Source organism: Somniosus microcephalus, unplaced genomic scaffold (genome assembly GCF_052327205.1).
Source record: "Somniosus microcephalus isolate GS21.2 unplaced genomic scaffold, FLI_Smic_1.0 unresolved_chr1, whole genome shotgun sequence".
Lineage (NCBI taxonomy): Eukaryota > Metazoa > Chordata > Chondrichthyes > Squaliformes > Somniosidae > Somniosus > Somniosus microcephalus.
Window position 1 is genome coordinate 145,849,911 of NW_028225179.1, and position 13,326 is coordinate 145,863,236.

Genomic DNA, 13,326 nt, shown 5'->3' on the forward strand with positions numbered 1-13,326 from the left:
AGATTCTTCTCCACTCAATGCACTCTATTTCCCATAGTGCATTGCACATCCCAACGGTAAGCTATGTGGGAGAATTCAAATACAACATTCAAAATACACAACATCTCCTCCCCTCTTACATTAGATGTCCCAATAGAACCACAAAATTTTTAAAACACAATAAAACACAATTAAAACACAATTTTTAAAACACAATAACCTGGGAGTGAAGGTAGACTTCCTCCAACCATGGCTATACCCATGGGGATTATTCTGCCCCAGATAATGGGTAAGCCTCTGAACTATAAGTTCATATGTATAGGGGCCCGCCGCTCTCTGGTGGGATACCGGCGGTCAACCTGGCTCTCCAGTTCATTGTCTCTCACAGGTGACGTCACCACAGGTGTAGGCGGCTGGGGTGCCTGTATACAGGTCTCCCTTGCTGATGAGATAGGGGCTGAAGCGGCTGCTTCCTCAGAAGGTGAGCCTCTCGGTGTAGAAGGCGGATGACCCACAGCGTCACCCAATGGCAGATAAACTGCTGTTGGTGGTTCAGTGGGTGTCGCTGCACTTCGCAGAAGCTGATCGGTGTGTCTCTTCCAGACAATGTGCTCGGGTATCTGTACAGTGTAGGATACTGGACCAGTCTGTGCAATAACAGTAGCAGGAACCCACTTAAGTCCACCACTGTAGTTCCGTGCCAACACATGTTCACCTGGACTGAAGACTCTGTCTTTGGGGCGTTGTTCACGTCGCTTGATCTGCTTGTCCTGCTGATACTGTACCACGTCTTTCACCTTTGGTGGCTTCAGCAGGTCGAAGTTGGTTCATAGCTCTCTTTTGAGCAGTAGAGTGGCAGGTGATGCTTTTGTGGTCGCATGTGGTGTGTTCCTGTAACTCAACAGGAAACTATTCAGGCACTGATGAAGCGTTCCCTGGCCTTACGATGCCTTTAGAGAGTGTTTCATGGTCTGAACAAACCTCTCAGCTAGACCATTGGTCACAGGGTGGTATGGTGCAGCCCTGATACGTTGTACGCCATTCACCTGCAGGAATGTAGCCATTTCTTGTGACACCCACTGTGGACCGTTGTCTGAGACAAGTTGCATCGGAGATCCAAATCGGCTGAACACCTCACCTTAACTTCTCGATGGTCTTCTCAGCGGTGGTGGACCCCATTATAACAACCTCTGGCCACTTACTGTGCACGTCAACAGCCACCAGGAACATTCTCTCCTCGAATGGACCTGCAAAGTCTACATGAATGCGGTGCCATGCTTCCTCCGGAAAGTCCCAGGGGTGAAGAGGTGCAAGCTGTGGCACATTACGAACTCTCTGGCATGAGGAACAGGTTTTAGCTTTGTCCTCAATCTGTCCATCCATACCCGGCCACCAGAAGTAGCTCCTCGCTATTTCTTTCATACGAACCATTCCGCAGTGTCCGGAGTGTAGTTGCTGTAACACTGGTTTCCGTAGCGATGGTGGAATAACCACTCTCCTCCCCCACAGCAAACATCCAGACTGCACCGACAGTTTGTTTCTCCTTAAGAGATATGGTTTCAGGTTTGGGTCATCGCTGTCAAGCTTGCCCCTAACGATAATGTCCAGCACTGCAGACAACACTGGGTCATTTCTGGTGTTTCGTCAGACCTGTGTCGAAGTAACAGGCATGTTCTCCACCTGCCTAAAATAGCAGATGTCCATGCTACGCGTCTTAGGCTTGGTGACAGGCAGCGGCAACCTGGAAAGACCGTCGGCGTGGCCGTGCAGGTCAGACTTGCGGTATCTAATGTCAAATGTGTGTGCAGACAACAGCAGCACCCACTTTTGCATTCTGCTCGCAGCAAGTGACGGAATCCCTGTATGTGGCCCGAAGATGGTCATGAGAGGGTGGTGATCTGTTAGTAGGGTGAACTGTCTCCTGTACAAATATTGGTGAAACTTGCGAACGCCAAAAACGATGCTCAGTGCTTCTCATTCTATTTGGGCGTAGTTAGTTTCAGCTCTGTTCAAAGTCCTAGATGCGAATGCTATCGGCTTCTCTTCTCCGTTTGGCATGATATGAGAAATGACCGCTCCCACACCATATGACGATGCATCGCAAGCTAACTGTATTGGTAATGAAGGGTTAAAATGCGTCAAAGCCTCTGACTTCAGGAGCGTGTCCTTTGCTGTCATGAACGCCTCCTGGCACTTGTTAGTCCATTCCCACTTCTTGTCTTTACATAGCAACCAATGCAGCAGCCTCAGCATCGAGGCTAGGTTCGGTATGAACCAACCATAGTAGTTCAATAACCCTAGAAAAGAACGCAGCTGGCTGATATTTTCAGGTGCTGGGGCATCCACGATTGCCTTGGTCTTGGACGGTGCCTTGTGAAGGCCTGTGGCATTGATCACATGACCGAGGTATTCAACTGATGCCTGAAAAAAATCGCATTTATCCCTGCGAACTCTGAGTCCATAATCCCTCAGTCTCTGTAGCGTTGCCTCCAAGTTACGCAGATGCTCTTGGTCATCACGCCCAGTCACTAAGATATCATCTAAGTAGCACTGGACTCCAGGCAATCCACTAAGGATCTGGTCCATAGCATGTTGGAAAAGCGCTGGAGCTGATGTAATTCCGAAAGGGAGTCGACGATACCTAAATAGGCCCTTGTGTGTCACAATAGTCAGCATTTCTCGTGACTGTTCATCCACATGCATTTGCAGGTAGGCTTGACAGAGGTCGATTGTGCTAAACTTCTGGCCCCCAGCAAGTCCCGCAAACAAATCATCAATATGGGGAGCAGATATTGCTCCACTGACAATACAGGGTTAACAGTTACTTTAAAATCTCCACATATCCTAACTCCACCCCCTTTCTTGAGCACTGGTACGATGGGCGTTGCCCATTCACTCACGCTGACTGGTTCTAGTACTCCGCTTTCAACTAGAGCTTCTCAGTCAGCCTCGACTTTTGGTCTGATGGCATAAGGTACGGGTCGTGCCTTCATGAACTTGGGTTTGCTATCCTGCTTAATACGAAGCTTCACAGTGATATCTTTCATGCTACCCAGTTCTCCATTAAAGACTTCTGCATGTTTCTTTAAGATGGCGGATAAGCCTGGATCATTGTGTGACATCATGTAGACTGATGACCAGTCTAATTTTATTCTCTCCATCCATGAACGTCCCAGCAGGGAGGGGTAGTCTCCTTTAACTACGTAGAGTGGTAACTTCCTAGTTTGTCCATTCAACTGAACTGTGACCTCAGTGATACCTCTCACGGTTACTCTTTCACCGGTATATGTCTTTAACGCTATATTAGCTGGTTGAAGTGGAAGGTGCTTTAATGTCTTTTTGTAGACTGTCTCTGACATAAGAGATACTGCTGCCCTGGTATCGATCTGCATTCACACAGGCTACCCCTCTAGCAAGGGTGAAACCCAGTAGCAATGCAAATCCCCAGCTACAGTCAGCACGTTCAGTAATAGTTCCTCCTCTGAAGTGTCACTTGCCTCTGTTTTGTCCTGTTCTACAGAGCGGACATGCTTCTTTGTCTTTTGTCTGAATGTTTTTTTCCTTCCTTCCGTCTTTGACGTTTTCTCTGTGTCCTTTTTATTTCTGCATGCGCGCTGAATATGTCCCTTTTTACCACAGCTGTGGCAATCCATGTCCACACACCAGCATGCAGATGCAAGATGCCCCGTTTTGCGACAACGGAAACATGGCCCTTGGCTCTCTGTTCTTTCTTTGTGCACTTTTTCTGTTGCACCCAACTGTTGGGCTTCCTTAGCTGCCAATTCCATGGAAATACTGATTTCAATGGCCTTTTGTAGAGTCAGATTACTCTCCGTTAATAGTCTCTTCTGTATGGCTTCAGTTCTCATACCACACACTAGCCTGTCTCTTATAGTATCATTTAGCATGTCATTAAACTCACAGTGCTCTGATAGTCTTTTTAGTGCAGCTACAAACATGGTCACTGTTTCTCCTTCTTCCTGGTTACGCCTGTGGAACCTAAACCTCTCAGCTATGACTAGGGATTTAGGTGAAAAATGCCCTTTTAGTATCTCCACAATTTCGCTATATTGTTTAGTCCCTGGTTTATCTGGATGCACTAAAGTACGCAAAAGATTGAAAGTCTTTGGTCCCATCACACTTAACAATGTAGGTACTACTTTGTTCCCTCCAATGTCATTTGCTTGTGTGAAGTATTCAAATTGTTCTGTGTATGAGCTCCATTGTTCGACATTCTCATCAAACGGTCCAATGTTACCGATAATTCCAGCCATTTTCCTTCTCTCAGGCTCCTAATTATCATTCACTAAGGATCCTTCCAATGTTGAACTCAACTAAAATCACTATCAGTTATTTAGTGCTTCAATTCACAGATCGTTTCACAGTTGAACAAATGTCCTTCCCGATTTACTCACTGCTTTTCCTCCCCTTCCGCAAGTCGTTAGTACCTTATACTGCGTCTCATCTTCCCGCCATTGCAAGCTCTGTTACCCTCGAGCCAGCCTCACTTTAATAAACTGTCCACGGCAAAAATAACAGTTTTAAACACGTAAAACCCGAGTATCTTCCGCACAGCAGAGCCACGTAAGTTCAGACGTCCTCGTCGCCACTTTTGTTATATCTCATGAGTTTATTAACCTTGCTTGTATAACAATTAAAAGAGTACGCAGGAAACAGAGTTCAGTTAACAGCCATCTTCCAAGAGATTCTTCTCAACTAAAATGCACTCTATTTCCCATAGTGCATTGCACATCCCAACTACGGTAAGCTATGTGGGACAATTCAAATACAACATTCAAAATACACAAGTATGTCATGTATTAATAAAATCAGAAATCTGTTCATAGGATGGTGTATCTCTTGGAATTTGGCTATTTCCTTTACAAGGTTGACAAAGCAGAGTGCTGGTGATGAGAGGTGATGGGGAGCAGATTGAGGGTGATGGGAATGTAATACTCACTTTTCCTGTGCGGAGAAGGTCATGAAACCTCATTCTGCACTGCAGCCAGGTACTGCTGCACATAGTAATAGCATTGACCTCCTGGGCCACTTGCAGCCACACAGCTTTAGTCTGTTGTGGAGGTGTTTTCCTCCCTGAGGAAGGAAAGAGCACCTCCTTATTTGCTCTTGCTCTCTCTACCAGAGCTTAGAAGGAGGTCTCATCGAATCTGTGTGCACACTTTGGTCTAGTGCTGAACATACTTGCAGAAGGAATCCTTCAGAAGAATAATCATAAAGTTGTAAGGCTGAAAAAGAAGCAAGGCTGCTTGCAGGCCTTAAATCCAGCTGCATAGATGACGTCATCAGCGGCGAGTTTCTGTATGAAAAGAGTTATTGGGCCAGGGGTTTCCACACGATGGAAATCAAGTGCCCAATTAGGGGAAAATCGGCCAATTGTCACGAATCCCATCGGAGGCGGGGTTGGGAACTGCCGACCACCTGACACGCACCCAGTCCGCCCCCATTGGCAAAATCCAGCCCTATCACTCTGACCACCATACTGACAATTGCAAGTCGCCCTAAGCCCTCAGTGTGAAAGTCCCATTTGCGAAATGACACAGGCCACAACTTCAACAGTTTGCCATCAAATCTGTTTATGATACCATGACAATGATGGCTGGTCCAAATACAATACATCACAGCACCCAAGTGACTACCCTTGTGACTTGTGCTTTATCTTCCTCTTACGTGTGCTCCTATGTGGTGCTTCCCCTGTGGCTTCAGCGGATGTGGAGGCCCATTGCTCACTTTCTTGCTGCTCCTGTCTCGACACCTTTGGCGGCTGTCCTCTGGATTTGCGAATCTGTGAGGGCTCAGCAACAGTCTGTTGCTCCTGCGGCTGGGCAGGGGCTGAGACGCCGATCTCAGTTGGGTGAGGACTCTGGTGGGGCTCTGACCGAGGGCTCTGCAGTGGCATGGTCATGTGAGCGCTTGGAGAGGAGCCCCCACTTCCTTGTTGTCTGCCACCAACATCCCTCTCATGGGTCAACCCCACTTCAGAGCTAGCAAGTGGCTTGACAGCACCTTGCTGCACTTCAGGGGGGCCATGAGGACCCGTTTCTGTACTGGAAGTCCTACTCCAGAGGACTTCCATGAAGGTCTGGTTTCTCTGCACCATAGCTGACCATCGCTCCTCCAGAGATGTCAGTCTATTCTGAACAATGACCATGTTTTCAAGACCCTGGCGACTAAGCTCCTCCATGGCCGTAGACATCCTCTCCTCTACTGTAGCCATCCTCTCCTCTACCGTAGCCATCCTCTCCTCTACCGTAGCCATCCTCTCCACTACGGTAGCCAGCCTTACCACGGAGGTAGCCATCCTTTCCCTGGAGGTTGCCATCCTTTCCGCGGTGAAGCATTCATGCGCCAATGCCTCCACAAAGGCTCTGCTCATGTTTGCGATGGACCCCTCCATTCACTCCACACTCGCAGCGACCCTGGAGCCAATACCTGCCAGAGACTCCTGCATCTGTTCCTGGAGTTCCAGCACCGCTCTCCTTCTGGATGGACCCGGAGGCACAGGGTCGACATGCAGCTGAGCCGACTGGCAGAGTCCTGCGCCCTCCGACGAGGACTCTCCACTGCTGACCCTGTCTCCACCATCTGCTGATGCTCACTTGTGAGCTGTGATACAGCAGGTGACAAACACTACTCTATGTCCCGAAGGTCCCACCGAGGTGTGAGTGTCTGCGCTGGTGCTGGGTGCGCTGAATTCTGCTGACGCTGCGCCCTCAGAGGTTGCAGCTTCCTCTGAGGAGTCTGGAAGTTCAGGCTCTTCCTCCTGGACAGTGGGGACGGGGGCTTTCGATGGTCCTGTGGGGGAGTAAAGGAAACAGTTAGAGATGTGAGGTCAAGGTTACATGAACATTGAATAGTGCAGCTGATCATAAGTCAATCTGTTAGAGCATCAGATTCATTATCAGTGACTCATGCAATGTCAATGAGCGAGATGCCAAACTATTCTGTCACCAGCTTGCTGTGATGCACCCATCTGTCCATCCCCCACTTGGGAATCCTCCTCGATCCCGGCGATTTCCAGTGCCGCCTCCTCCGAGGTGGTGAGCTGGGCTACTAAGGGTGGCCCTCCTCCTGTCATGGCTCTTTCCCTCTTATTGTGGGCTCTCTTTTCCTGCAATGATGGACACAAGTGAAGTTTGAGTGAGAATGGAGGAGTGAGTGTAGAGAATCCATATCGTTGGTGGTTAGAAGGAGACAAAGGGCCCTCCCTGTGTGTTGTAAGTTGTTGTTGTTGTTGCATCACAGTGATAGAGAGTGTGAGGGCAGCATGGTCGAATAGTTAAGTGAATGTGGCCATAGAGAGGCAATGGGTAAGGGTGCTGTGATGTAAGTGTCAAGTGGGATGTGGAGGAAGAGGTTAGCAAAGCAGAGTGCTGGTGAGGCGAGGCAATGGGGATCAGATTGAGGGAGATGGGAAAGTCATACTCACTTTTCCTGTGTGGAGAAGGTCATGAAACCTCTTCCTGCACTGCAGCCAGGTTCTGTGTCTCATTGAAATGGAGTTGACCTCCTGGGCCACTTGCAGCCACACAGCTTTAGTCTGCTGGGGTGGCTTTTTCCTCCTTGAGGAAGGGAAGAGCACCTCCTTATTTGATCTTGCTCCCTCCACCAGAGCTTGGAGCGGGGGCTCATCGAAGTGTGGAGCACACTTTTGCCTGCTGGTGGACATAGTCGATCAATGAATTCCTTACTACAATCACCACAAAGTTTGCAGTCTCCAGAAGAAGCAAGGCTGCTTGCAGGCCTTAAATCCAGCTGCATTGATGACATCATCGGAGGGGACTTTCTGTATGAAAAGACTCATTGGGCCAGGGGTTCCCACACGCTGGAAATCAAGTGCCCAATTAGGGGAAAATCGCACTTTTCCCCCACTTCACTTCGGAGTCGGGGTCCTGACACGACGACCACCTGACATGACCCAGCCTGCCCACACTGGCAAAATCGAGCCCACAATCTGCCCTGCCATAGCTTAGGCTAGCCTTATTTTACTTATTTAATTAGTTAATAACTAAACTAACCGGCTCCCACACTGTCTGCAGGATCCTGGGATTGTGTTGCCGTGATCTCAATACTTAGGTTGTAATTATTTCTGTGTCCCCAAGAGGTTAATATTCTCCTGGAGCTCACATTACAATCCAGTTCCAGTTACATTGTGTGAGTGTGTGGGTGTGTCTGGTGTGGTGGGTGTGAGAGTCACTGTGTCTCTGAGTGAGACTGGTGTTCAGTTCCAGAACCTGACAATACAAATCAGATTTTCCAACTGCATCCTCCTTCTATCAGATGCTTTTAATAATTTGGGTGAAATTTCTGCTGCCTGGTTTTCAAATATATCCTCTTTCTAGCTGTGCATTCCCGGCAGTGAGAATTCGGAATTATCAGCATCTTGTCACAATGTGGGTGTAATTTCTGCTGTCCGGATATGGATGGCCAGTCTCCGTCAACTCAGATTTGTGTTTTATTGGTTTCGGGGGAAACATGTCAGGAGAGGAGGTAGGACACACTGTTTACTGAAACTCTGCGCAATTTAATAAAATAACTCAGCAAAGGTTTTATGATCACTTTATAACATCAACTGTTTAATATTTACAGGACTGGTGAGGACTATTATTAAACCATCATTAGCAGATGGCAAGCTGTCAATCGGAAAGTTCAATGGCCCTTTACAGTACACAGCGTGGAGAGAAATGATAGACGCCATTAACCCCGGTAAAACTCTTATATTCCTTTTCCTGATTATCAATTCAGATGAGAGGAGCCTAAACCGGCTCCCAGACCCCAGATTAAAAGATCACTGGTGTCCGTGTCTAGTCTGGAGGGCAGGACCTTGGCCAATATTTTACAGTCAGCATTAAGGAGTGTGTATGGTGTGTGATGAAATATTCCATTCACCACTGCCTGTGACTGAGATCGGTTTCAGTGTCATTTCCCTTCCCCCAGACCTCATTGTATTGTGTACTGGAATGTGCTGTATTGTATACTGGAATGTGCTGTGTGTAGGGCTCCGCCCATACCTGGCCCCATTTGTAAGCTAGCTTCAGTCTGGCCTCAGTCTCCAGAAGGAAGACATCTCTCTCTCTTACGTGTTACTTTCTAAGTTAATAAAAGCCTTGTTTTTGTTCTGCTAACTTCGAGTCTCGGAATTATTGAGGCACATCATGGTGAACATGTGGGGATAACCTTACTTTTCTTATGTATTGACGTGATTGTGATGAATTTCAGAATATCTGGTTCAGTGTCTCCAGTACAGGGTGTAGGAGGTTCAGCCAGAGGGGAGAAAGCTCCGGGATTGTGGCCTTGTAAAACTTGGTAGGGTGGGCGTCAGTTGGTGTGTTTTTGCCAGATTGGAGCTCAGTGTCTGAGATTAGGGCCCAGAGTGACCGTGTGCAATAGATCAGTCAAGCATTTTCCACCTTAGGGTATATGTGAGGAGATGAGCTTCGCCTAGAGGTAGGCAGGAGTCATGTAGGAGGGAAGGTGTGAGGCTCCGAGGGCGGAGTGGAGTTTAATTGGTGCAAGTCATGTTTACCTCCTATCACAACAGGTTAGGCAGGATAGACGGGATGCTTCAGGGAGGAGTAGCCGATCCTGGCGTGTGTCTTGTGTTGGTTCAAGTAGAAGGCACATTCCTTCTCTTTGGGGTGTGGGCCCGCCATACATCCTCTAGGCCCAGGACACTACTTTGATCTCGGATTGCTCCGGCTGCTTGTCCCTGTGTCCTGTGTCCGCTGGGAGCTTGTCCTGTTTGGAGTGAAGAGCACAGTCTGGGTCTCCACTCCTGGTTCCTGTGCTGTCCATAGGTGGGGGAGTGTGAGGAATGCTGATGTGGGGACTCCTCATTCGGGACACTGAACTGAAGCATCATTTTGGGTTGCCCTGTTAGTTAAATTTCATTCAGATGGAGCGGCGTCCTTCTCCAGGAATGTTTGTCTCCATAGTAATGGGGAGGTTGCTGGTGATTAGTGTAACTGTCCCCTGCTCTTGGCTGAGGAGAAGGCGGCCAGCATTTGTCCCACCCACTCACTCATAAACCTGGTGTGTTCTGAGGGCGATGAGGAGGGTCTCCTGTAGAAATGCCGCTTCCACCTGTCCTGTTATGTCGATCAGTTTAGTTTTGGCTGATTGTGTGTTGGAGTCCATTGAGATTTATGGATATCATGATGTCGGTTTTTTATAAAGTTAGTTTCCCTCCTCCTCTGGGTTCTCTCTTCTCCTCTGCAGCAGTTCCCATTCTTTTGCTTCTTTTACCCTTTTCCCTTCCCTTCTCTCTTTCCTTCCGGTGTCTGTACCTTTCCCCCTCTTCCGTTTGGAGGCCCCACTGTAGCCTCTGGCGCCAATTCCTTGTGTGTTTCTGAAGGTCCCTGGGTCACTCTGCAGCCGCTGAGAACAGCAGGGGACCGGGGGCCGCAGAGTTCCTGGTCGGATCGCAGTGGGCAACAGAGGCCAGAGTGACCCCAGGAGCGTAAACCCCCGGGTCAGAGCAGATTCCAATAACAGAACCTGGAGCCCTTTAAAAACACCGCAGTTCCCGGGAATCCCCCGAATGGCCACTTTAAAAAGGGAAAGTGTTTGAATAAATCACAGCAACAAACTAAATCACTGACTGTGTTATTGTAACTTGCCTCCAGCTCCAGCCTCTCTGACTCTGGATCCAAACACAGTGAATCCCCGGCTCATCCTGTCTGAGGACCGGACCAGTGTGAGACTTGGAGACAAATGGCAGGAGCTCCTTGACACCCCGGAGAGGTTTGATCCCTGGGTCAGTATCCTGGGATCAGAGGGATTCACATCAGGGAGACACAACTGGGAGGTGGAGGTGGGGGAAAAGACACGGTGGGGTCTCGGAGTGGCCCGAGAGTCTGTCAAGAGGAAAGGGGACATTGACCCGATACCTGAGCTCGGATACTGGACTGTGTCGCTGCTGCCCAGAAGAGGCTATGTTGCCTTCACCTCCCCCTCACCGACCCCACTCACCCTGAGTGTGAAGCCCCGGAAGATCGGGGTGTACCTGGACTATGAGGGAGGACAGGTGTCATTTTACAATGCGGACAACATGTCCCATCTCCACACCTTCACCCGCACTTTCACTGAGAGAATCTTTCCCATCTTCTGTCCGGGACTGAGTGAGGGCGGGAAAAACTCCGCCCCGCTGACAATCTGCGGGGTTAAATGTCACTGTCAGCTCCATCCCATAATTTCCCACCATCTACCTGCCTCCTGCAAACTGATGGGTGTCGGTCTCAGTCACAGGTGGTGCGAATGGTCCCAATGTCACCTGAGGTCAGGGTGGCTACAACCGAGTGACAATGTCTTGTTGGTGAGATTTGTTTGTTTAATCGGTGCAGTGGAACAAACTCATGGCAACTGCTCCAAAGACCCCTGTAAAATTAAATAAAAACCTCAAGAACATCGAGAGTCATCGGGGCCCAGAGGCAGAGTGAATTTAAACATGGGTCGAAATACACCAAGGGAACCACAGACTCAAGATGGGAAAAGGTAAAGAGGGGCAGGAGAGAGGAACCAGGGTGAGATGTGTTATGTCCGTGTATGATTGAGACACGGACTGCAGGAGTTGTTATAACAGGTCTTTACTGAATGGAGACAACCTGGTACTGAAACTACAGAAGCCTGCTAGGGCCTTTTATACAGGGGTGGTCACTGCCGGTACTGCAGTCTAAGACCAGTTATTCCCTTAAAGGTACATACACAACAATTCCTCCCCTTTTAGATAAACAGTACATAACATTCATTTAACAACTAAATAATAACTAATTACAATTACAATTACGGTTGCTAGATACATTAGTTGAAGTTAAGCAATTATAAGTTCAGTCTTTGAGGAGGCTTCCTGATTCTGTCTGGATAACGCCTCTTTGGGGTATCAGGTTCTTCTGGCAAAGTTGAGTCGGGATCAATGTCGTTGTTTGGTTCGTCTGCTTCCAATATCACCGATTCTGCGGTAGATGCAATTGGTACTTCGGTTTCATCGCCAGGTGTATCAGATCGTGGTGTGGAGTTGACGTTTTCCAGTGACTCTAGAATCTGGTCAGCATGGCGTCTTACAATGCTCTCTCCAACGTCCACGGTATACATTAGAGGTTCTTGCCGTGTACAGATCGTTCCTGGCTGCCATTTCTCTGTGCGGTAGTCCCGGGCCAAAACTGGTTGACCTATCTTAAAACTCCTGGTTGGCCTTTCATTCATATTCTGAAACTGCCTGTTCTCCACATCTCTTCGGACATTTGGCTTAACCAAATCCAAGCGGCATCGTAGTCTTCGATTGAAGAACATCATGGCTGGAGTTTGGTTGGTAACCGCATGTGTCGCATTCTGGTAGGCAAACAAGAAGTTATCCACCTTGTGTTGTAGGGGTATATCTTCATTACACATTGCCTTGATAGCCTTCTTGAATGTTTGAACGAACCTCTCGGCCAATCCATTAGTGGCTGGATGATATGGGGCGGATGTGTAATGCTTAACAACATTGTTCTTTAAGAACCTCCGGAACTCTTCAGACACAAACTGTGGTCCATTGTCGGAGCAAATCTGTTCAGGCAGCCCATTCCTGGCGAATATGGTTCATAAGACTGTGATAGTTTTTTGTGTGGTGGTTGAGGACATTTTTATTACCTCTGGCCACTTTGAATGTGCATCCACCGCAATTAAAAACATCGAGTCCATAAATGGACCAGCAAAATCAATGTGCACCCTTTGCCATGGAGATGAGGGCCACTCCCATGGATGCAGAGGGGCTTGTGGTGGGGCGTTTTGGACCTTCTGGCATCCTGTAAAGCTCTTGGTCATCTCTTTGATTTCTCTATCGATTCCCGGCCACCACACAAATGCTCTGGCTAAGTTCTTCATTTTTATCCCGCCCAGATGACCCTCATGAAGCTCATTGAGCACTCTATCCTTCAATTTGGGTGGAATTACTACTCTGGATCCACACATCAAGGTTCCTCTGCACAATGACAGCTGTTCTCTTCTCGGCGAGAATGCTGGCAGCAGTGGTTCGCCATGTGCTGGCCATCCCTTCACCGTTAAATCATAGACCCAGGAGAGTGTCGGGTCATTTCGTGTTTCCTTTTCTATGTTTGCATTCATCACAGGGAGACATTCGACTATGGTCGAATGGAATATCTCCACTGGATCCACTGCAAGTTCTTCTTCCACCATCGGCAACGGTAGGCGCGACAATCCATCAGCATTCCCATGCTGTTTAGTTCCTTTGTACTCGATGTCATATTGGTGTGCCCCTAGGAAAAGGGACCACCTCTGTAGCCGTTGTGCTGTCATTATCGGTACGCCCTTCTGAGGGTTGAAAATGGAGAC

General features: G+C 48.4%; 1 protein-coding gene across 1 annotated transcript in view; it reads left to right on the top strand.

The window, feature by feature from the left end:
* The window catches only part of LOC147096194 (E3 ubiquitin-protein ligase TRIM39-like), a 546,064-nt gene extending 534,675 nt beyond the window's left edge, over positions 1-11,389 (top strand). Inside the window, exon 6 of the mRNA XM_085973792.1 lies at positions 10,629-11,389. Coding sequence (XP_085829918.1) covers positions 10,629-11,389 — 761 coding nt within the window. The remainder of the gene's footprint in view (positions 1-10,628) is intronic.
* Positions 11,390-13,326: the final 1,937 nt, after the last annotated feature.